This window comes from Ovis canadensis, chromosome 15 (genome assembly GCF_042477335.2).
Source record: "Ovis canadensis isolate MfBH-ARS-UI-01 breed Bighorn chromosome 15, ARS-UI_OviCan_v2, whole genome shotgun sequence".
Taxonomy (NCBI): domain Eukaryota; kingdom Metazoa; phylum Chordata; class Mammalia; order Artiodactyla; family Bovidae; genus Ovis; species Ovis canadensis.
In genome coordinates, this window is record NC_091259.1 from 16,579,876 (window position 1) to 16,603,594 (window position 23,719).

General features: G+C 38.2%; 1 protein-coding gene across 1 annotated transcript in view; it reads right to left on the reverse strand.

Annotated features, from left to right (window-relative positions):
• CNTN5 (contactin 5) overlaps positions 1 to 23,719 on the reverse strand; it is a 642,146-nt gene that overhangs the window by 74,794 nt on the left and 543,633 nt on the right. The window contains exon 15 of the mRNA XM_069553671.2: positions 10,948 to 11,097. Within this exon, the coding sequence (XP_069409772.2) occupies positions 10,948 to 11,097 (150 nt within the window). The remainder of the gene's footprint in view (positions 1 to 10,947; positions 11,098 to 23,719) is intronic.

The following is a 23,719-nucleotide window of genomic DNA, read 5'->3' on the forward strand; positions in this document are numbered from 1 at the left end:
TGTGACAGTTGGGCCACAAAGAAGAATGAGTGCCAAAGAACCGATGCTTTTGAATTGCCATGAAGAAGACTCTTGAGAGTCCCTTGGATAGCAAGAAGACCAAATCAGTCAATCCTAAAGGAAATCAACCCCAAATATTCATTGGAAGGACTGATACTGAAGCCAAAGCTCCAATACTTCGGCCACCTGATACAAAGATCTGACTCAGTGGAAAAGACCTTGATGGTGGGAAAGATTGAAGGCAAAAGAAAAAGGGGCGGCAGATGATGAGATGGTTAGATGAACTCTGCAGGTTGGTAGGTGCCCAATATGCTACTGGAGATCAGTGGAGAAATAACTCCAGAAAGAATGAAGGGATGGAGCCAAAGCCAAAACAACACCCAGTTGTGGATGTGACTGGTGACAGAAGCAAGGTCTGATGCTATAAAGAGCAATATTGTATAGGAACCTGGAATGTTAGGTCCATGAATCAAGGCAAATTGGAAATGGTCAAACAGGAGATGGCAAGAGTGAACATTGACATTCTAGGAATCAGCAAACTAAGATCGACTGAATGGGTGAATTTAAATCAGGCGACCATTATATCTACTACTGTGGGCAGGAATCCCTTAGAAGAAATGGAGCAGCTATCATAGTCAACAAGAGTCCAAAATGCAGTACTTGGATGTAATCTCAAAATGACAGAATGATCTCTGTTCATTTCCAAGGCAAACCATTCAATATCACAGTAATCCAAGTCTATGCCCCGACCAGTAACACTGAAGAAGCTGAAACTGAACAGTTCTATGAAGACCTACAAGACCTTTTAGAACTAACACCACGCCCCCCCCCCAAAAAAAAAAGATGTCCTTTTCATTATAGGGGACTGGAATGCAAAAGTAGAAAGTCAAGAAATACCTGGAGTAACAGACAAATTTGACCTTGGAGTACAGAATGAAGCAGGTCAAAGACTAATAGAGTTTTGCCAAGGGAAAGCCCTGATCATAGCAAACATCCTCTTCCAACAACACAAGAGAAGATAACTTGGGAATCATCATTTGGGGCTTAAGATTAGAATTCCAGGTCTGCCACTTACTGACTAGGTAACTTTATGCAAGTTTTTAAGATTCTCCTATTTTGCTTTCTCATCTGTAAGATGGGACTAAACCTTCCTGCTTTACAGTATTGATATAAGATTTAAATGCTATAATGCAGAATATGTGCTCAACGTTGGACTTGGAACATGCTTCATGATTTTTGACTGGCATATAGTATGATAGGGGCTAAGGAGACAGGAGAAATCTAACTTGAGTGTTTCACATTTACTCCTGGGCTGATATCCTCTCCCTGCCCTTTTGTCTTTCTTGCTCAAATCTTCCAATGCTCTTCCCTCACCTTGCTATTAATCAGAAATGGACATGCCTAACAATTACTCATGTTTCATTTAGAAAGGCATTTGTTAAAATCCCCATCTCTTTGCAAAGTGCCTCTGAAACTGAAGATATATTTTTTGAAAACATTTTGTAGAAAATATTTCATGATGTAAAAAAGTGGTTTCATGATTTTAAAATACTGTCTTCTGTACTATTAGCTTCTTTTTTCCTGAATATTGAAATTTGGTCCTAGAGGTCTGTTGCTTGCTCTTAATATGATCTTCATCTTCTCTTAGTGTTACTGAGAACCATTTCTTTTATTTAATATAATTAAATTATTCAGTTGAAGAAAGCTATAATGTTCACTTAATAGTATTTTCTTTGAGATTTTCCCAATTATTTCAGTTGAATGCTTTTGTTTTTTATATCATATATATATATATATATATATATATATATATATATATATATATATTAGAAACAGAGACTGGAGAGACCTTTAAAACCCTCACGGCTTTATGCCTTTTCTCTGTACACTCCAATGCCTGACAATAGTACGTAGATTTTTTAATTGCCCCTATAAATAATTCCACCTGAGTCCCATTTGGTCTGGCCTTCAAAGCCACATTAAATGCCATTTAAAAGGCCAACCCACATGCCCCTGAGAAAACTAATTCAGCTCCATCTTACAATAGTATTTCATTGTGTTCATTCCATAACTTTTGAACTCAATGAACTTTTCTAAGTAATTATCACAGGCAAGAACCGCGAAAATAAGAAGACGAACAAAACAAGAGCCTATCAGAAGTAGAAAGATAATGTACATGGAAAGAAATTGTAGTAGGAAGCTTAATGAGTCTTTTCTGGACTTGGGATGAGACACATGTAACCTCAGATGCTAAAGTGAGGTTGTCTAGCTAAAACCACAGAACTATTAGGAAATGGAGAAAACCAATTTTCTGACCCTTTCCTATTACTCTCCTCTGCCATCTTTGTGAGATTATTTAGCACAAGGAATGTGTTGGAAGAGGCTGTCAGCTTAGCAGATGGATGTGCTGTGGCATGGCCCTCCAGTCTCGGCTGTCACTAGGAGTGAAGTGGGAATGTCATAAGAAGCAAAACCGCTGCTGCAAAGTACAGATGCTTACTTCTCACATCTTAGCTGGATGCTATTGAGCTTCAGAATTTTGTAGGATGACCCAGTGCCACACTATGCTATTAGAGCAGGGATCAAAATAGCTTTTGAAGACATACTGTACTTCTAAAGCTTGGCGGATCAGAAATGTGAAATAATATTGTGGGAAAAGCAGACCCTACAGAAGGTAGGTTTGAATAGGCTTGCTGAGCTCAGAGCTGATAAAGCTGCCTGCTAGTAGGAGATAGGATACTCTCCAAAGAGCCCAAAGTACTCATGAGAGAAAGAAACAGGATGTGGACAAATGCCATCTCGTGGGGCACTCAATATTTGCTTGAGATCCACAAACCACAACACCTAAAGTAGATGTCCACTTTCTTCTTTTCTGACCTGGGAGTTGGAATAGAATTTGGAGGTCAGAGAGGAAGCAGAAAGAAACAAGAAAAGAGAAATCATTACCCTTTAGTCAAGCCTGCACTAGGATAGAGGGACAGAAGCATAGAACTAGATATGAGATGCAAGTTTTTATTGTTAAAATGGAATTCTTTGATACCTGAAAAATGAGACTGTCCTAATATCTAAAAAACTTTAGATAAATTAATAAGTGGGGCCGAAGCCAGACTTGAGATGAAGCATACTGGAGAACAATGGTGGGAGAAGAATAAAACTTATTAATATGTCTAAACTCTACCAAGTTCAGCTTGTTTAATAAACCAGTTACCTAGCTGTAACATGATATAGTACAGAAACTGCTAAGGCTAGAAAATATATTCATCTGATTGTTTACTTGATACTCATATTTATTTGGTTGAGCATTAGCCTCTTAAATGTAAGTATATATTTTCCTTTTTTGGCAAAAAATTGTTGTTTAGTTGCTCAGTCATGTCCGACTCTTTGTGACCCCATGGAGTGTAACCTGCCAGCCTCCTCTGTTGATGGGATTCTCCAGGCAAGAATATGGAAGGAAGGGTTGCCATTTCCTTCTCCAGGGATATTCCCACCCCAGGAATCAAACCTTCGTCTCCTGCACTGGCAGGTGGATTCTGTACCACTGAACCGCCAGGTAACCCCTCTTTGGCCAAAAGTATATGTGACATTTTCCATATTAACATCCAAAGAGAATGTCAGGACAGAATATAATGCAATAAGAAACTGGAAAGTTATTGAAGTTGCAACAATTTGCTTAAGCAAGTTGTTTCATTTCCTTTTGCTATAAGAACCCCCGCCCCCCCCCACCCCAAAAAAAGCTACATGTTGCAACAGTATCACAGTCCACTATGGATGAGGCTCAGTTCAGTTCCATTCCATTCAGTCGCTCAGCTGTGTCCAGCTCTTTGTGACCCCATGGACTGCAGCACACCAGGCCTCCCTGTCTATCACCACTCCTGGACTTTATGCAAACTTATGTCCATTGAGTCGGTGATGCTATCCAACCATCTTATCCTCTGTTGTCCCCTTCTCGTCCTGCCTTCAATCTTTCCCTAGCTAGATAAAAAAAGCAACATGGAGAGGCCTTACATGGAGGTGAGGAGGGGCTTGTAGCAAAGACGTACCCTGTACTGTGCACCACACTTTGAAAGTCTCTCTTGACTCCCTGACTACTCAGGTGGGCTGAGGGCCCAGGATGGATGGTGCAATTTACTGTGGAGACTTTTCAACAGGATGGTGTATTGAAGAAGCCCACTATAAGCCAAGAGACTAGATGACACTTACTATGTTGACAAACATATATTTAATCTGAAAACTTTCCTCTATATTAAAATGGGAACTCATGCATGATCACTATTGTTTAAATTTCTATTTAATAAAGTAATAATATTTAAATTCATGATAAAAATAATAGTAATAACTCGCTAGTATTAAGCACTTACCATGTGTGAAAATCTTTTCACCTGCTTTATCTTATTTAATACAATAGTTGAAGGGAGTAGATTGCTATATTATTCCTATTTTACAAATGAGAAAGTTGAGCTTTGAACAGGGCATACAGCTTACCTATGTTTATTGCTAGTAAGTGGCAGAGAAGACCATTAATCTAGATCTGCCTAACTCTGAACCTGAAAATCTTAATGATAGGTATTAGGCAGCACCTTCTTTTATTTCTTTCTCTATCAATTCATCACAATATGAGTTAAAAAAGCAAGTATTGAGATTTACATCAAAAGCTTTGATAACAGAAATTTTATGCAATGGAGAAAACCAAATCTTTCTAAATTGTAGGTTACATAGTGAACACAATCTTCTCCCCTTTGCATGTATCTTTTAAATTGCTGCTATAAATATGTAACTTACAGAATATTAAGGTTCAATTAAATAAGAGTATTGTTCAGATAAATGAGAATTTCTGCTGCTAAATTCATATTTACATATTTTGTTATGTCTATGAGAATATATATTTCAAATTAATTTCTTACAGTATGATTTTTCTCTCTTGATTATCTTTTTAAATGGCGGGAAAAGATTCCCACTATTCAATACAAACTTACATAGTAATTTAAAGATTGTAACACATTTCCAAAATAACACAGTTATATCTACCCCTTTCTCTCTCTCTGTCGCTAACTCACTAAAACTTGTAAGAAAATTGAACTATAAATAAATAAACATAAACACACATTAAAGTGTAAATATATACAGATATCCCTTGCTTTTCAAAAGTTTGCTTTATGGTACTTTGTTTTATCTACATTTTAGTATCTGCTTCACTAACTGAAAGAAATCTGAAGAGATTTTCACTTCTGTGAAAAAAGGTGAAAAATGAAAACTGAATGAAAATTTCAAAGAACTTGAGCTCTAAATGAAATAAAAATTCTTCATTTGATGGCATTTTTACTTACAAAATTTTCATAGGAATGCCTTTCTTTTGTATAGCTGGGGAAACCTGTATTTGTATGACTATTTTGACATCCTAATAATAATAAGTTGACTAAACCAATTTATCTTATATTTATTGACTACTAAGAGTATTTTGATGACTATAAAATTAAAAATATACCCTATAGGATATTGTAAAGAAAATTTAACCTTTTGGGACATGTGGACAAGAAACAATCTAAGGTAAAAATGCTTTACTAAAAGTGCTTTGGGTTTAGAATATTCTAGTAAAGAGAAGAATTTAAAGGGACATAAAGCTTTCAACTCAATATCCTGAGTGTGAGACCTTTTCTCTTCCAAGCAGCTCCACTGCTTTTCAAAGATTACTTGGTCCATTAGAACAGCATCATCTTTTAAAATACAGGACGTGTACTCAATAGAGGCAGAGTGCATCACTTGAGAAGATGTCTCAGGATGTTGGTGTCCCTCTTAATCTGTGCTGCCTGACAAAACAGGGACAAAACTCAACACTTGGTTCAACACCATTAGTAGCTCTAGCCTTGAGTGTTACCAAAGCATAAGAAGCATAAAGTGCACAGTACAGCTTTCCTCAATTCATTTTCAAAAAAGAGTATTTCATGAATTTTCATGCTATTTCTCTTCTCTTCCATAAGATTTTAATGGACTAGAGTATGTCATGTATATAGAACTCATGATAAAATGGAGAGACAGGCATTATATGATGGAAGTAGCAGCAGAAATAGATGAGGGGCAAGTCTATTAAAATGCATCATCTGAATACGATTTAGCTTGAAATGTGACAGTGTTTTTTTTAAAGTACTTTTTAATAGCACAAAGAGATTTATACTATTGAAAATCTAAAAGGATTAGTCATCCCAAATGGATTATTTATTTTTGAAATGAATATTTATAGAGAGCATCTGAATTAGGCAGCAATCTTTGCCTTTGTTTAAACACAATTAACAGTATGCAAAGTAAGGCAGTGCTTTTCAGAAAATATGTGAGCCTAAGTACTAATGTTGGCAGTCATTTCAATATCTGCAGAGTGAGTACATAAAATGAGGAACAACTAACCTGTTATACTCTTAATTAATGAACACCTGTACACAATGAAAGCATGGCTGCTTTTATGAATGCATGGAAATGCAACCAAGCAATTAATGTTTAATTTAAAATTCACACTATTGAAAATGGAGCAAGAAAAAACAACTTGTAATTGGCAAAGCACAAAAGCAGAAAGTTGGATTTTTCTATGAATGAATCTTTTCTAATGTATTCAGTTCAGTTCAGTTCAGTCGCTCAGTCGTGTCCGACTTTTTGCGACCCCATGAATTGCAGCACACCAAGCCTCCCTGTCCATCACCAACCCCTGGAATTCACTCAGACTCACATCCATTGAGTCAGTGATGCCATCCAGCCATCTCATCCTCTGTCGTCCCCTTCTCCTCCTGCCCCCAATCCCTCCCAGCATCAGAGTCTTTTCCAATGAGTCAACTCTTCGCTTGAGATGGCCAAAGTACTGGTTTCAGCTTTAGCATCATTCCTTCCAAAGAAAACCCGGGACTGATCTCCTTTAGAATAAACTGGTTGGATCTCCTCGTAGTCCAAGGGACTCTCAAGAGTCTTCTCCAACACCACAGTTCAAAAGCATCAATTCTTCGGCACGCAGCCTTCTTCACAGTCCAACTCTCATATCGATACATGACCACTGGAAAAACCATAGCCTTGACCAGACAGACCTTTGTTGTCAAAGTAATGTCTCTGCTCTTCAATATGCTACCTAGGTTGGTCATAACTTTCCTTTCAAGGAGTAAGCGTCTTTTAATTTCATGGCTGCAATCACCATCTGCAGTGATTTTGGAGCCCCCCAAAATAAAGTCTGACACTGTTTCCACTGTTTTCCCATCTATTTGCCATGAAGTGATGGGACCAGATGTCATGATCTTCGTTTTCTGAATGTTGAGCTTTAAGCCAACTGTATCACTCTCCTCTTTCACTTTCATCAAGAGGATTTTTAATTCCTCTTCACTTTCTGTGATAAGGGTGGTATCATCTGCATATCTGAGATCATTGATATTTCTCCCAGCAATCTTGATTCCAGCTTGTGTTTCTGCCAGCCCAGCATTTCTCATGATGTACTCTCCAATGTATTAGGCTACTCTATTTTTAATTTTTTCGGTGCTTAATTTTTATATGAAAACTGCCGGGGGCCAGCTTGAGGAACTCCGCCCATGGCAAAGGTCATGAGGAAGGAGGCTTGGCATACGCAAAGGCATGATCAAGCCTCAGGAAACCCCGTGTTCCTGAGCATCTACCCCCAAAACCAGAGTATGTTTTATGCTCTCCCTCATAATCGTTTCTCTCGGAAAAGGAGCAAACGTGCAGCTCCAAGGCAATAAAAATTCTTGGGCATGACAAGAGTGTTTCAGCTTACGGACTCCTCTGAAGGTTATCTAGCCCGCCTGTGTAGATTCGTCCGGCCACATGTGATTGTTTACAGCCTCCCAATCTGAGAGGCATGAGATGTTTTAGACTTACTAAAGGCAAATTCTTTTGGGGAGTTAGAAATTATTAGTAAGTGGGTTTTTTAGGAATCATATTGGTGAAGGGTTTTTCATTTGTTGTGTCAATAATTGTTGCTAATTCCCTGCTCTGGGTGGGACAAGGATGTCTCAGGTCAAACCTCTCTGCTGACAGACTAGCTTGTGTGACAGGATTATCCATACTCCTGCCACTATGCACATGATTGTTTACTACCTCTTAACCATAAACAGCACAGAGGGTTTTGGAGTATTTTGAAAGTCTTAATTAGCATAGGACTTTTTCTTCTTGTTGAATCAATGATTGCCACTAGGCCTCCATATTCTTAAGCACCTGGGAATATATTAATCAATGTATTTGGAATATAGAAAAGGAAATATAGTAGTTTTTAAGGTTAGCAATACTAGACTTTTTGAGTTACTGGATTTTCTCTTTTGTAATAGATAATAGTACTTTGTTATAAATCACTGTGTCCTTGCTATGTAAAAATGTAACTTTATCACTATCTTAAGACTAAATAGATCTTAAGGGGAACATTGGTGAAAGGATTTTCATTTGTTGGGCTGATGTTTGCTGCTAAATCTCCATGTTCCCTGCCCTTATAATGAATATAACTAGCATTTAGGAGAAATAAGCATTAACCTTTAAGCATGTAGGAGAAATAAGTATTAACCTTTAAGATTAATAATGTTAACCTTGGGTTAAATAAATTCCTTTCTTGATTGTACCTCACTACACCCTCACCCTATAGGAATGTAACTTTATTTGGAGGGTGGTGCCTGGTTTAAGAAAAAAACACCCTTGGAAGAAATAAGTTTTTTGATTATCAGAAAGAAAGGATCATAAAATGTCAGCAGGTCTCACTCATGGCCAGAAGATGATGTAATATCCCTAAGACCTTTTTTTTTTTATGTGAAGCACCTGATTTTGATAAAGGTCAGGACTGCTGACCCCCGCATGACTCTGTATTCATTCCTATGTGTAACAAAAGGTATATAAGCAAACCCCAAAATAAAGAAATCAGATCAGTTTCCGGAAAGACTGATTCCCTCATGTCGTTCTTTTCTGCTCCCCGTTTTTCTGGCTGAATTCCCATCTGGAGTGTGGGTGCCCTCCAAGTCTACTTATTTGCACTGGTTTTCAAGCCCACACGAGAAGGAGCCCAAGGAGGGGCATCTTCCAATATTCAAGTGGCACCGGTGGCCCAACGTAGATGGTGCAAATTCCTTGTCTTGGAATTTTATTGGTATCCCACGTAAACCAAGTTATTCAGCCCCTTTTTCTCTCCTACTATTTTCTGGCCAAATTCCCATCTGGTGCATGAGTACCCACCAAGCCTATTAATTTTGCCTGGGCTTCTAAGAATGGACCGGGGGGGCCTCAGTGCCTCCTCTCCTTTGGGAGAACAGGAAGACGCCTGCTGCCTGCGTAGGTGGTGATTGGTATTCCACGTGAACCAAGTTATTCAGCCTCTTTTTCTCTGCTAATCTTCTAATCCCTCTCTATCTGTAACTAAACAAGTTATTTCCAAAGGTGCTGACACCATCCCCACCTTCGAATTCCCTGGATCCACTGGGGCTGGACCCCGGCAGAAAACAATTTTAATTATTTGTCTCACTTTATGAGAGTTATTGTAATTCTCACATTATGTAATGATTATTTTCACTTTCTGATTCTTTTATTTCTATTTTTAAAGAATGAGACTGAGTGTGTTTTAGAGAAAGAACCAACACTTTCGATTGTTTAATTATTATAAACTGCATTCGATTTCCAAGAAGTCACAAATCACATTTTTTGGTCCAATTCAATAATTGTGATACAAAATGTATACATTTCATTCTTAGTTTTCTATGTACATGTTTCTCTGACCTCAGTCCTGGTGTGGGTAGCAGCATATAAAGGAAAGGAAACTAACAGTCTCTTTAAATCTTTCAACAAAGACATACTACCAGTGCCAGACATTGTTCAAGGTGAACAATAAAACAATGAACAAAAAAGACAAGATTCTCACCCTTACTGTACTTATACTGTAATGATTGAGATTCACATTATCATTGAGTGTAAAGACATTAATGTTCCTCCCTCTTGTATCTGTGATCTACCCCCTCTTCATTTCTCTATTGTTTTAATTATTCTCATCAACATTGTTGATATTTGTGTTTGCCTAAACTAGTCCCTTACCAAATATGTTTTACATACAATTTGATAGGGTCATAAAGGATAGATCTCAATAAGACTTTGTCCAAAGTAGTCAAAACTCTATTAACAACTTTTTAATTCTGCTCCTTTCAAGTGATAAACAAGATACCTTAAAATCTGTTTTTAAATAAAGATGTTAATTTTCCTTATGTGGTCTTTACAAGCATTCTTTCAGAGACACATTATTCTAGAAGACTGGAAGCATGCTGGTGTTTTATAAGTTGGTCAAGTTAAGGCAAAATTTGTCTTTTCAAAGTATGATTTATAGCAGGTCAGATGGTGAAGGCAGCATAAAGAATTTTAAGAAAGTGCCTATAATTAGAGGTAACTGCTAACACTGGAGAAAAAAAAGGGTGAGCTAATCTATTCTGAATTTTATGGACCTGCTATATTGAATGAGTACTTAATTAGGAGAAACTAACATCTTCAACTTAACTTGAAGATAAGTGCAAGGAGGAAAATTGAAGCATCTAGACCTGTATTTGTGGATAAAAGGAGAAAACGCTCTGAAAACAAATAAAATGAAATAATTATCTTAAAGGAAATAGTTTTATGATATCCAGGTAAATGAATTTGGAAAAATTACAGTAAAGCAATAATAGTTAATTCAAATTGCATTAAAAGTGATTATTTGTTGTATTACTCAGGGAACAAAAACCAGGGCTCTGTGACAACCTAGAAGGGTGGGATGGATTGGGAGGTGGGAGGAAGGTTCAAAAGGGAGGGGATAAATATATATATACACATATGACTGATCCATGTTGATGTATGGCAGAAGCCAACACAATATTGTAAAGCAATTATCCTTTAATTAAAAATAAGTAAATTTTTAAAAAGCGACTAAGGGGCATACCCAACAGAATTCTGACTCTCTAATATTCTTACCTGCTTCATTTGTGCGGATCATTCGAGATGGAGTGCTTGGGTCTCCAGTCCCAATTGGATTGGTGGCCACCACTCTGAATTCATATTCTACCCAGGGGTTCAGGTCCACTGCCATGGCTGATTCCATGTCCCCTGTTATGGTTTCTGGAACTAGGGAGAAGAAGGAAATTTCATGTCATTAGGTGAACTTTATTTTCTTGGGCTCCAAAATCACTGCAAATTGTGACTGCAGCCATGAAATTAAAAGACACTTCCTCCTTGGAAGGAAAATTATGACCAACTAGACAGCATATTGAAAAGCAGAGACATTACTTTGCCAACAAATTTCCATCTAGTCAAAGCTGTGGTTTTTCCAGTAGTCATGTATGGATGTGAGAGTTGGCCCATAAAAAAAGCTGAGTGCCAAAGAATTGATGTTTTTAAACTGTGGTGTTGGAGAAGACTCTTGAGAGTCCCTTGGACAGCAAGGAAATCAATCCAGTCAATCCTAAAGGATATTAGCCCTGAATATTCATTGGAAGGACTGATGCTGAAGCTGAAGCTGAACCTCTAATACTTTGGCCATCTGATGCAAATAACTGATTCACTGGAAAAGACCCTGACACTGGAAGGGATTGGGGGCAGGAGGAGAAGAGGATGACAGAGGATGAGATGGTTGGAGAGCATCACTGACTCGCTGAACATGAGTTTGAGCAAGCTCCAGGAGTTGGTCATGGACAGGGAAGCATGGTGTGCTGCAGTCCATGGGGTCCCAAAGAATTAGACACAATTGAGCGACTGAATTGAATTGAACTGAGGTGAACTAGAAATGCTTGTAGATTGAAATAAAAGATATTAGGCCCTGACGGACATGGCAGGCTTCTGCATATACCCTTATATCACGTGGTCATGTGTCACTTCCAGTCTCATTAGTAAAACAAAAAATCAGTCTTCAGAAGTAAGCAGTTGCACATGCCAAAGTCCGTTATAGTTAGAATTCTTTTATCTCATCTTTACACATAGATTGACACAACACAACTTGCCATTAACTACACTAAAATATTTTTTGTCAACCCTTCAACCCCAGAGAAGATGCCAACCAGAGCTCCAATTTAAGCAAACAGTTCTTATATTTCTAGGGAAATTTCTTGAGCAGTTTGCCTCTCCCAGTTCTGGCAAACATGCTCAGCCACTTGGCAGTTCCAAGTACTGGTTTAAGAATATATCTTTCTAATTTAAAAACTCCAGTTTGTGGTTTCAAAGTGGAAGCTCTGAACTCTCCTTGGAGTGACTTTTGTACTACATTTAGATTTTTATTAAAACATAAAACTGTGTGTCAATATAATTACCACATAGTAAAGCATTTTTACATAGTGTTTATGCTCTATCTGGGACTGCTTTTCTTGTTCCCTCATCTCTGCTGTCTAGGAAATATTTCTGTAAGAACATTTGTTTCAGAGGTGAAAGTGAGGAAAGTGCAAAACCTCCCTATGAAGTGCAAACATCCTCTGAATTTATAGCTGCCCTGATTTCTGTTTAAGCATGGCAGGGCAGTGTTGGGGAGGGGAGAGGCTTTTGATTTGATGACGCTGTAGACTTTTACTACAACAAGGTGAAATAAAATGCATCTTGCATTTCCCATGAAAATCTCTCTTGAAACGCAACAAGAGAATATTACCAAATAATCAATTCCATGAAAGCTGAATGCTCAGAGCATAGGCAGCGTGGGCTGCCTGACCAATCTCACAGCCCTATAGAGCAGACTTTTTAAAGCAGTGAAGTGAAAACATGAAACAACAACAACAAAAAAATGTCTGTCCTCTTTTGCTGCACTGGCAAATGAGCAACATCTTTGAAGTCTGAGTGGTAGAGGATTAAGGCCACTGTTCAGTACACCATTTGGCAGAAAGCTGAGCTATGTCTGCCAAACATAAAGGTGGGAAGAAGAGATACCAAGACACTGAGCTCTCCCGAGATCCAAGAATAAACTGATTCACCAGTACTTGCCTTGGGTCCATCAGGACCTACTGTTTCATTGAATTCTGTTTATGTCTGTCACTCCAAGCAACTCCAGGCATAGACGTCATCCCTCATCCTTTACTCTAATCCCTGTAGAACTCTGTCTGTCTCAATTGCCGTCCTTCTCTAACATCCCATTACTGGGCACACACACCAAGGAAACCAGAATTGAAAGAGACACATGTACCCCAATGTTCATCACAGCACTGTTTAGAATAGCCAGCACATGGAAGCAACCTAGATGTCCATCAGCAGATGAATGGATAAGAAAGCTGTGGTACATATACACAATGGAGTATTACTCAGCCATTAAAAAGAATATATTTGAATCAGTTCTAATGAGGTGGATGAAACTGGAGCTGATTATACAGAGTGAAGTAAGCCAGAAAGAAAAACACCAATACAGTATACTAACACATATATATGGAATTTGGAAAGATGGTAATGATAACCTTGTATAGGAGACAGCAAAACAGACACAGACGTATAGAACAGTCTTTTGGACTCTGTGGGAGAGGGCGAGGGTGGGATGATTTGGGAGAATGGCATTGAAACATGTATAATATCATATATGAAATGAATCGCCAGTCCAGGTTTGATGCATGATACTGGATGCTTGGGGCTGGTGCACTGGGACGACCCAGAGGGATGGTATGAGGAGGGAGGAGGGAGGGGGGTTCAGGATGAGGAACACATGTATACCCGTGGCAGATTCATGTTGATGTATGGCAAAACAAATACAATATTGTAAAGTAAAAAAATAAATAAATAAATAAAATAAAAGCCTGTGACTATGATCTTTGGAATTCGTAATCCATCACTAGCAAAATCCCCTTGTCTGCATCCTTCTTCCTCAACTTGCTTAAAACGTTTTACTCCAGGAGAAAACTGAGTCCCCTCTGAGGCAACTTCATGCCTCTCAAGGAGTAGCCCTCTTAAAATATTGTATAGAAGAGTAACCAGTCCAGCTCAGTTGTGTCTCTCTCCTACCCACTCCCTTCCCCTGCCAAGGTCTCTAATACAGGCATGCAGATATTTTTCCACTTAAAAACAAAACAAAATTCTTTTAAAATTTTCTTGCCTTCCAACCTTCACCCATTCTCTATGTTTCTTTTACAGCAAAGCTTCTTGAGAGTCATTAATATTTTTCCCTTATTTTCTGTCTCCATTTATTCTCTTTTAATTCACTCTTGAAACTTGCTGAGTGGTGCAGAGGTAAAGAATCTCCCTGCCAAAGCAGGAGATATAGGAGACATAGGTTTGATCCCTGGGTGGGGAAGATCCCCTGGAGGAGGGAATGGCTACCCACTAGAATATTCTTAACCGGAAAATTCCATGGACAGAGGAGCTTGGCAGACTACAGCTCATGGGGTCACAAAGAGTCAGACCTGACTGAACACACACACACACACACACACACACACACACACACACACACACACATTCACTCTTGGACTCACTGCAGCCAGGCTCTCAGCTCCAGCAATCCACCATAACTGCTCCCATCGAGATCACCAGTGGCCTCCAATTCTAAAACATTGTGCTCACATTTCTGTCCTTATTTTATTTGTTCCAACATCATGCTTCGCACAATTAATCATTCTCTGTTCTTTGAAATGCTTTTCAAAACTTCCGCTCTTCTTGTTTCCAATTATGCCTCTTCAGTCTGCATTGCTACTTTCTTTTTATCTTCCAGATGCACCATAATTCTACTAACTGCCTTTTCTTTTTTATTGTACTCTAAGGTGATCTTATCCAGTCTCATGGTTCTAAATACCTTCTGTATGCTGATGGCTGTAACATTTTCAGCCATGAACTTCCTCCCTAGACTCCAAATTCATATGCCCTATAATCTATGAAACATTTCCATTTAGATAGAGTTAATCTTAATTTCTTCCCCCACTTCTACAGTATTCCTTATTCAGTGAATGACAATTGCTATATCCCAAACTTTGAAGCCATCCTGTATTTCTACTTTTTTCTCTTGTCCCGCTCCAATTCATAAGCAAATTATGACATCTCTGATTTCAGAGTATTTTGATTCCACTTGCAGTAAGACTTCTTAAGAGAGTTTTCTATATTAACTTTTCTCCCATTTTCTCTTGAGCCAATTCTTATGAGTCTTTAGTCCTTAAAATTTTACTGTAACTTCTAGTATCAAGATCATGAATAACCTCCGGTTTGTTTAAATTAATGATCAAGTCTCATTTCCTCATAATAGTTGCCAAGTCAGCAGCATTTGACCAAGTTGATTACTTTTTCTTCCTTGCTAGATTTTATTTTTTGTCTGTCAGGATATCACATTGTCTTTTTCTAAAACTAAATGGCTGCTTACTCTCTATATCTTTTGGTTGAATACTCTTTCACAACCTCTTACTATTGGAGTGCTCAATTTTCATACTCCTTTTTTCTTTGTTTTATGCTTACATCCTTGGAGAGTGCATGCAATCTTATGGCATTAACTGCAATTTATATGCCAATAATTTCCTAATTTATATCTTCATTCTAAACCTCACTCTTAAACTCCAGTCTCATACATCTAGGTGCCCTTTGATCTCCGTAAAGGCCTAGTCTCCAAGTACGGTTATACAGGGGTTAGGGTTTTGACATACTAATTTTGGGGAGACACAACTCAGTCCAAAGCAGGCAGGTGGTGATTTAAAATATTTTAAAATTTAAATAATGTTTTTTTAAATACACTTGATGTACAACACTATGTTAGATTTCAGGTGTGCTACATATTGATTTGACCTTTGAGTACATTCTGAAATGACTGCCATAGTATATCTAGTAACCATCTGTCCCCAAACAAATATATCACAATAGTACTAACCATACTGTTACTCTTATGCTGTATATTACATGCTTGTAACGTGTTTATTTATAATTGGAGGCTTGAACCTCTTAATCTCCTTCACCTACTTTACATCCCCCAATCCCAACCTTCTGATAACACCAGTCTATTCTCTATATCTAAGAGTCTGTTTTCATTTTGTTTTGTTTGTTTGTTTGTTTGGTGAATTTCACATATAAGTGAGATCATGTGGTATTTGATTGTTTTGTTAGCATCAGGTCAGTTCAGTTGCTCAGTCATGTCTGACTCTTTGTGACCCCATGAATCGCAGCATGCCAGGCCTCCCTGTCCATCACCAACTCCCAGAGTTCACTAAGACTCATGTCCATCAAGTCAGTGATGCCATCCAGCCATCTCATCCTCTGTCGTCCCCTTCTCCTGCTCCCAATCCCTCCCAGCATCAGAGTCTTTTCCAATGAGTCAACTCTTGGCATGAGGTGGCCAAAGTACTGGAGTTCAGCTTTCGCATCATTCCTTCCAAAGAAATCCCAGGGCTGATCTCCTTCAGAATGGACCGGTTGGACCTCCTTGCAGCCCAAGGGACTCTCAAGAGTCTTCTCCAACACCACAGTTCAAAAGCATCAGTTCTTCAGCGCTCAGCCTTCTTCTCAGTCCAAGTCTCACATCCGTACATGACTACTGGAAAAACCATAGCCTTGACTAGACAGACCTTAGTCGGCAAAGTAAGTCTCTTCTTTTGAATATGCTCTCTAGGTTGGTCATAAATTTTCTTCCAAGGAGTAAGCGTCTTTTAATTTCATGGCTGCAGTCACCATCTGCAGTGATTTTGGAGCCCCCCAAAATTAAGTCTGACACTGTTTCTACTGTTTCCCCATCTATTTGCCATGAAGTGATGGGACTGGATGCCATGATCTTCTTTTTCTGACTGTTGAGTTTTAAGCCAATTTTTTCACTCTCCTCTTTCACTTTCATCAAGAGGCTTTTGAGTTCCTCTTCACTTTCTGCCATAAGGGTGGTGTCATCTGCATATCTGAGGTTATTGATATTTCTCCTGGCAATCTTGTTTCCGGCTTGTGTTTTTTCCACCAAAACCATCCATGTTGTGTCAAATGCCAAGATTCCATTTTTATTATAGCTGAGAAATATTCCATTGTGTGTGTATACTGAATATTCATTATCCATCTATCAATGAACACTTAGATTGCTTCTGTATCTTGGCTATTGTAAATAGTGCTTCAATGAATATTGGAATGCATACATCTTTTTGAGCTAGTGTTTTTATTTTATTTGGATAAATACCGCAAAGTAGGATTGCTGGATTGTTTAGTAATCCAATTTCTTAATTATTTTGAGAAAGTAATTACTGTTTCCATAGTGGCTATACCAACTTACATTCCTATGAAGAGTGCACAGGATTTTTCTTTTTTCCATATGCTCAGTAGCATTTCTTATTTATCGCCTTTTCAATAAAAACAATTCTCATAGGTGTGAAGTAATAGCTCATTGCAGTTTTGACATGCATTTCTCTGTGATTAGTGATGATGAGCATCTTTTCATGTGTCTGAGCCCATCTCTATGTCTTCTTTGGAAAAATGTCTATTCAGATTCTCTGCCTATTTTTTAATTAAGTTTGACGTTGTTAATGATGAGTTGTATGAGTTCTTTTTATATTTTGTATATTAACCCCTTATTAGATGTATGATTTGCAAATATCTTCAAATATTTCAGTAGACTACCTTTTTGTTTTGTTTATAGTTTCCTTTGTTATGCTAAAATTTTTAGTTTGGTGTAGTCCCATTTGTTTATTTTTGCTTTTGTTGCCCTTACCTGAGAAGACAGATCCCCAAAAATATTAGGTCTCATGCTGAAGAGCATATTATATTTTCTTCTAGGAATTTTATGGAATTTTATGGTTTCATTTAAGTCTTTAATCCATTTTGAGTTATTTTTTTTAATATGGTGTGAGAAAGTAGTCCAATTTGATTCTTTTGTATGAAGCTGTTCAGTTTTCCAAGCATTATTTATTGAAAAGGTTTTTCTTTCCCCATTCTTGCATTATTTATCATAGGTTAATTGACCATATGTTTATGGGTTTATTTCTGGGCTCTCATTTCCCTACTATTTTGATTATTGTAGCTTGGAAGTACATTTCGAAATCAAGGAACATGATACCCCAGCTTTTGCTTTTTTGTTCAACTGTTTAGGCTATTTGGATGTTTTGTGTTTCCATGTAAATTTTAGAAGCTATTTGTTCTAGATCTGTGAAAAATGCCATTGATATTTTGATAGATAGTGGATTGAATCTGTAGATTGCCTTAGGTAGTTTGGTTATTTTAATAATATTAATTCTTTCATTAAATCTTTTTCTGTGTATAGTATATTATTATGTCATCTGAAGAAGAAAATGGCACCCACTCCAGTACTCTTGCCTGGAAAATCCCACGGACCGTGGAGCCTGGTAGGCTACAGTCCACTGGGTGGCAAAGAGTGGGACATGACTAAGAGACTTCACTTTATTTCTTTCATGTCATCTGAAAACTGAGTTTACTGGAAAGTTTACATCCTTTCCAATTTGGATTCCTTACATTTATTTTTTGGCCTGATTGTTATGGCTAGGACTTCCATAGAGGTGGTATAAGTGGCATTCTTGGTTTGTTCCTGATCTTAGAGGAAATGCTTTCAGATTTCCACCACTGAATTTCATGTTCAGTTCAGTTCAGCCGCTCAGTCTTGTCCAACTCTTTGCGAGCCCATGAATCACAGCCTGATGAATCACAGCACGCCAGGCCTCCCTGTCCATCACCAACTCCTGGAGTTCACGTAGATTCACGTTCATCAAGTCAGTGAGGCCATCCAGCCATCTTATCCTCTGTCGTCCCCTTCTCCTCCTACCCCCAATCCCTCCCAGCATCAGAGTCTTTTCCAATGAGTCAACTCTTCGCATGAGGTGGCCAAAGTACTGGAGTTCAGCTTTCGCATCATTCCTTCCAAAGAAATCCCAGGGCTGATCTCCTTCAGAATGGACCGGTTGGACCTCCTTGCAGCCCAAGGGACTCTCAAGAGTCTTCTCCAACACCACAGTTCAAAAGCATCAATTCTTCGGTGCTCAGCCTTCTTCACAGTCCAAGTCTCACATCCATACCTGACCACAGGAAAAACCATAGCCTTGACTAGACGGATCTTAGTCGGCAAAGTAATGTCTCTTCTTTTGAATACGCTCTCTAGGTTGGTCATAAATTTTCTTCCAAGGAGTAAGCGTCTTTTAATTTCATGGCTGTACTCACCATCTGCAGTGATTTTGGAGCCCCCCAAAATTAAGTCTGACACTGTTTCCATTGTTTCTCCATCTATTTCCCATGAAGTGATGGGACCAGATGCCATGATCTTCGTTTTCTGGACATTGAGCTTTAAGTCAACTTTTTCACTCTTCACTTTCACTTTCATCAAGAGGCTTTTGAGTTCATCTTCTTTCTGCCATAAGGGTGGTGTCATCTGCATATCTGAGGTTATTAATATTTCTCCCAGCAATCTTGATTCCAGCTTGTGCTTCTTCCAGCCCAGCGTTTCTCATGATGTACTCTGCATAGAAGTTAAATAAGCAGGGTGACAATATACAGCCTTGACGTACTCCTTTTCCTATTTGGAACCAGTCTGTTGTTCCATGTCCAGTTCTAACTGTTGCTTCCTGACCTGCATTCAGATTTCTCAAGAGGCAGGTCAGGTGGTCTGGTATTCCCATCTCTTTCAGAATTTTCCACAGTTTATTGTGATCCACACAGTCAAAGGCTTTGGCATAGTAAATAAAGCAGAAATAGATGGTTTTTTTTTTTTTTTTTCTGGAACTCTCTTGCTTTTTCCATGATCCAGCGGATGTTGGCAATTTGATCTCTGGTTCCTCTGCCTTTTCTAAAACCTGCTTGAACATCAGGAAGTTCACGGTTCACGTGTTGCTGAAGCCTGGCTTGGAGAATTTTGAGCATTCCTTTACTAGCATGTGAGATGAGTGCAATTGTGTGGTAGTTTGAGCATTCTTTGGCATTTTCTTTCTTAGGGATTGGAATGAAAACTGACCTTTTCCGGTCCTGTGGCCACTGCTGAGTTTTCCAAATTTGCTGGCATATTGAGTGTAGCACTTTCACAGCATCATCGTTCAGACTTGGAAATAGCTCAACTGGAATTCCATCACCTCCACTAGCTTTGTTCATAGTGATGCTTTCTAAGACCCACTTGACTTCACATTCCAGGATGTCTGGCTCTAGATGAGTGATCACACCATCGTGATTATCCAGGTCATGAAGATCTTTTTTGTATAGTTCTTCTGTGTATTCCTGACACCTCTTCTTAATATAGTCTGCTTCTGTTAGGTCCATACCATTTCTGTCCTTTATCGAGCCCATCTTTGCATGAAGTGTTCCCTTGGTATCTCTAATTTTCTTGAAGAGATCTCTAGTCTTTCCCATTCTGTTCTTTTCCTCTATTTCTTTGCATTGATCAATGAAGAAGGTTTTCTTATCTCTTCTTGCTATTCTTTGGAACTCTGTATTCAGATGCTTATATCTTTCCTTTTCTCCTTTGCTTTTCACCTCTCTTCTTTTCACAGCTATTTGTAAGGCCTCCCCAGACAGCCATTTTGCTTTCTTTCATTTCTTTTCCATGGGGATGGTCTTGATCCCTGTCTCCTCTACAATGTCATGAACCTCATTCCATAGTTCATCAGGCACTCTATCTATCAGATCTAGGCCCTTAAATGTATTTCTCACTTCCACTATATAATCATAAGGGATTCAATTGAGGTCATACCTGAATGGTCTAGCGGTTTTCCCTACTTTCTTCAATTTGAGTCTGAATTTGATAATAAGGTGTTCATGATCTGAGCCACAGTCAGCTCCTGGTCTTGTTTTTGTTGACTGTATAGAGCTTCTCCATCTTTGGCTGCAAAGAATATAATCAATCTGATTTCGGTATTGACCAGCTGGTGATGTCCATGTGTAGAGTCTTCTCTTGTGTTGTTGGAAGAGGGTGTTTGCTATGACCAGTGCATTTCTTGGCAAAACTATTAGTCTTTGCCCTGCTTCATTCTGCATTTCAAGGCCAAATTTGCCTGTTACTCCAGGTGTTTCTTGACTTCCTACTTTTCATTCCAGTCCCCTGTAATGAAAAGGACATCTTTTTTCGGTGTTAGTTCTAAAAGGTCTTGTAGGTTCATAAAACCGTTCAACTTCAGCTTCTTCAGCATTACTGGTGGGGCATAGACTTGGATTACCATGATATTGAATGGGTTGCCTTGGAAATGAGCAGATATCATTCTGTTGTTTTTGAGACTGCATCCAAGTACTGCATTTCAGACTCTGTTTTTGACCATGATGGCTACTCCATTTCTTCTAAGGGATTCCTGCCCGCAGTAGTAGATATAATAGTCATCTGAGTTAAATTCACCCATTCCAGTCCATTTTAGTTCGCTGATTCCTAGAATGTCGACATTCACTCTTGCCATCTCCTGTTTGACCACTTGCAATTTGCCTTGATTCATGTACCTGATATTCCAGGTTCCTATGCAATATTGCTCTTTACAACATCAGACCTTGCTTCTATCACCAGTCACATCCACAGCTGGGTTGTTTTTGCTTTGGCTCCATCCCTTCATTCTTTCTGGAGTTATTTCTCCACTGATCTCTAGTAGCATATTGGGCACCTACTGACCTGGGGAGTTCCTCTTTCAGTATCCTATCATTTTGGCTTTTCATACTGTTCATGGAATTCTCAAGGCAAGAATATTGAAGTGGTTTACCATTCCCTTCTCCAGTGGACCGCATTCTGTCAGACCTCTCCACCATGACCTGCCCACCCTGGGTTGCCCCACGGGCATGGCTTAGTTTCACTGAGTTAGACAGGGCTGTGGTCCTACTGTGATTGGATTGACTAGTTTTTTGTGAATATGGCTTCAGTGTGTCTGCCCTCTGATGCCCTCTTGCAACACCTATGATCTTACTTGAAATTTGATGTTAGCTGTGGGCTTGTCATATATTGATTTTACTATGTTGAGGCATATTTCCTCTATATCTATTTGTTGAGAATTTTTGTCATAAATGAATGTTGAATTTTGTCAAAAGATTTTCTGTACCTATTTTGATGATTATATGACTTTTATTCTTCAATTTTTTAATGTGTTATATATCACAAGGATTGATATTGGAATATTGGATCATCTTTGCATTCCTGGTATAAATCTCACTTGATTTTGGCGTGTGATTCTATTTATGCATTGTTCAATTCAGCTTGTTAATATTATGTTGAAGATTTTTGAATATGTTCATCAGTGATATTGGCATATATTTTTCTTTTCTGTATTGCCTTTATCTAGTTTTGAAATCAAGGTGATGCTTCCTTCATAGAATGATTTTGGAATGTCTTTATCTCTCAATTTTTTGGATAGTTTGAGAAGAATAGGTGTTAACACACTTTTAAATTTTTGGACTTCTGAGGTGGAATTAGTGGTAAAGACCTGCCAGCCAATGCAGGAGACATAAGAGACATGGGTTTGATTCCTGGGTTTAGAACATCCCCTGGAGGAGGGCATGGCAACCCACTCCAGTATTCTTGCCTGGAGAATCTCATAGACAGAGGAACCTGGCTGGTTGCAGTCCATAGGGTCACAAGAGTCAGATACAAGTGAAGTGACTTAGCATGCAAGTATGAACATACATCTGCAGACCAATGCATTCCTTTAAAAAATTATTTTATTTATTTTTTGGCTGTGCAGGCTCTTAGTTTCTTGATCAGGGATCTAATCCACAGCTCCTGTACTGGAAGTGTGGACTGTTAACCACTGGACAGCCTGGAAAGTCTCTAGCCTTTAGCTATTTAGTAGTATATTGTTTACCATACATGCATTTGTGGTTTTTTGCAATTTTTATCTTATAGTTGATTTCTATTCTTAAGTCATTGTAGTTGTAAAAGTGCTCAGTATGATTTAATTCTTCAAAAATTTGTGCTGTGGTCTAGCATGTTGTTTATCCTGGAGACTAATACATGCATGCTTCAAGAGAATGTGTTTTCTGCTCTTTTGGATGGAATGCTCTGTAGATATCAATGAATCCACCTGGTGTAATATATCATCTAAGGACAGTGTTTCCTATTGATTTCCTGTCTGGAAGCTGAGTCCATTAATATAAGTAAAATCTTAAAATCCTCACTACTATTGTGTTACTGCCAAGTTTTCCTTTATTTTGCTAATATAGGCTTTATGTATGCAAGAGTTCCTGTGTTGCATTTATATATATATATATTTATTTATAATTGTTATATTTTCTTTTGAATTGATATTTATATATAAATATATATTTGTATTTATTAAATATATATATATAATTGTTATATTTTCTTTTTGGGTTGATCTCTTCCACAGTATAAAATATCTTTGTTTGTCTCTTGTTACAGTCTTTGCTTTAAAGTCTATTTTGTCCAACATAAGTGTTGATACCACAGCTTTCTCTCTGTTTCAGTGTGCATAGAATACTTTTTTCCAGTATGAAAAGGCAAAAAGATATGATACTGAAAGATGAACCCACAGGTCAGTAGTGCCAAATACACTAACTGGAGAAAAGTGAGAAATAACTCCAGAAAGAATGAAGAGGCTGAGCCAAAGCAAAAACAATGCCCAGTTGTGGATGTGACTGGTGATAGAAGTAAAGTTTGATGCTGCAAAGAATAATATTGCATAGGAATCTGGAATGTTAGGTCCATGGATCAATGTAAATTGCAAGTGGTCAAACAGGAGATGGCAACAGTGAACACTGACATTTTAGGAATCAGTGAGATAAAATGGAGTGGAATGGGTGAATTTAACTCAGATGACCATTATACCTACTACTGTGGGCAAGAATCCCTTAGAAAAAATGGAGTAACCTTCAATTAAAAAAAAAAAAGTCCAAAATGCAGTACCTGGGTGCAATCTCAAAA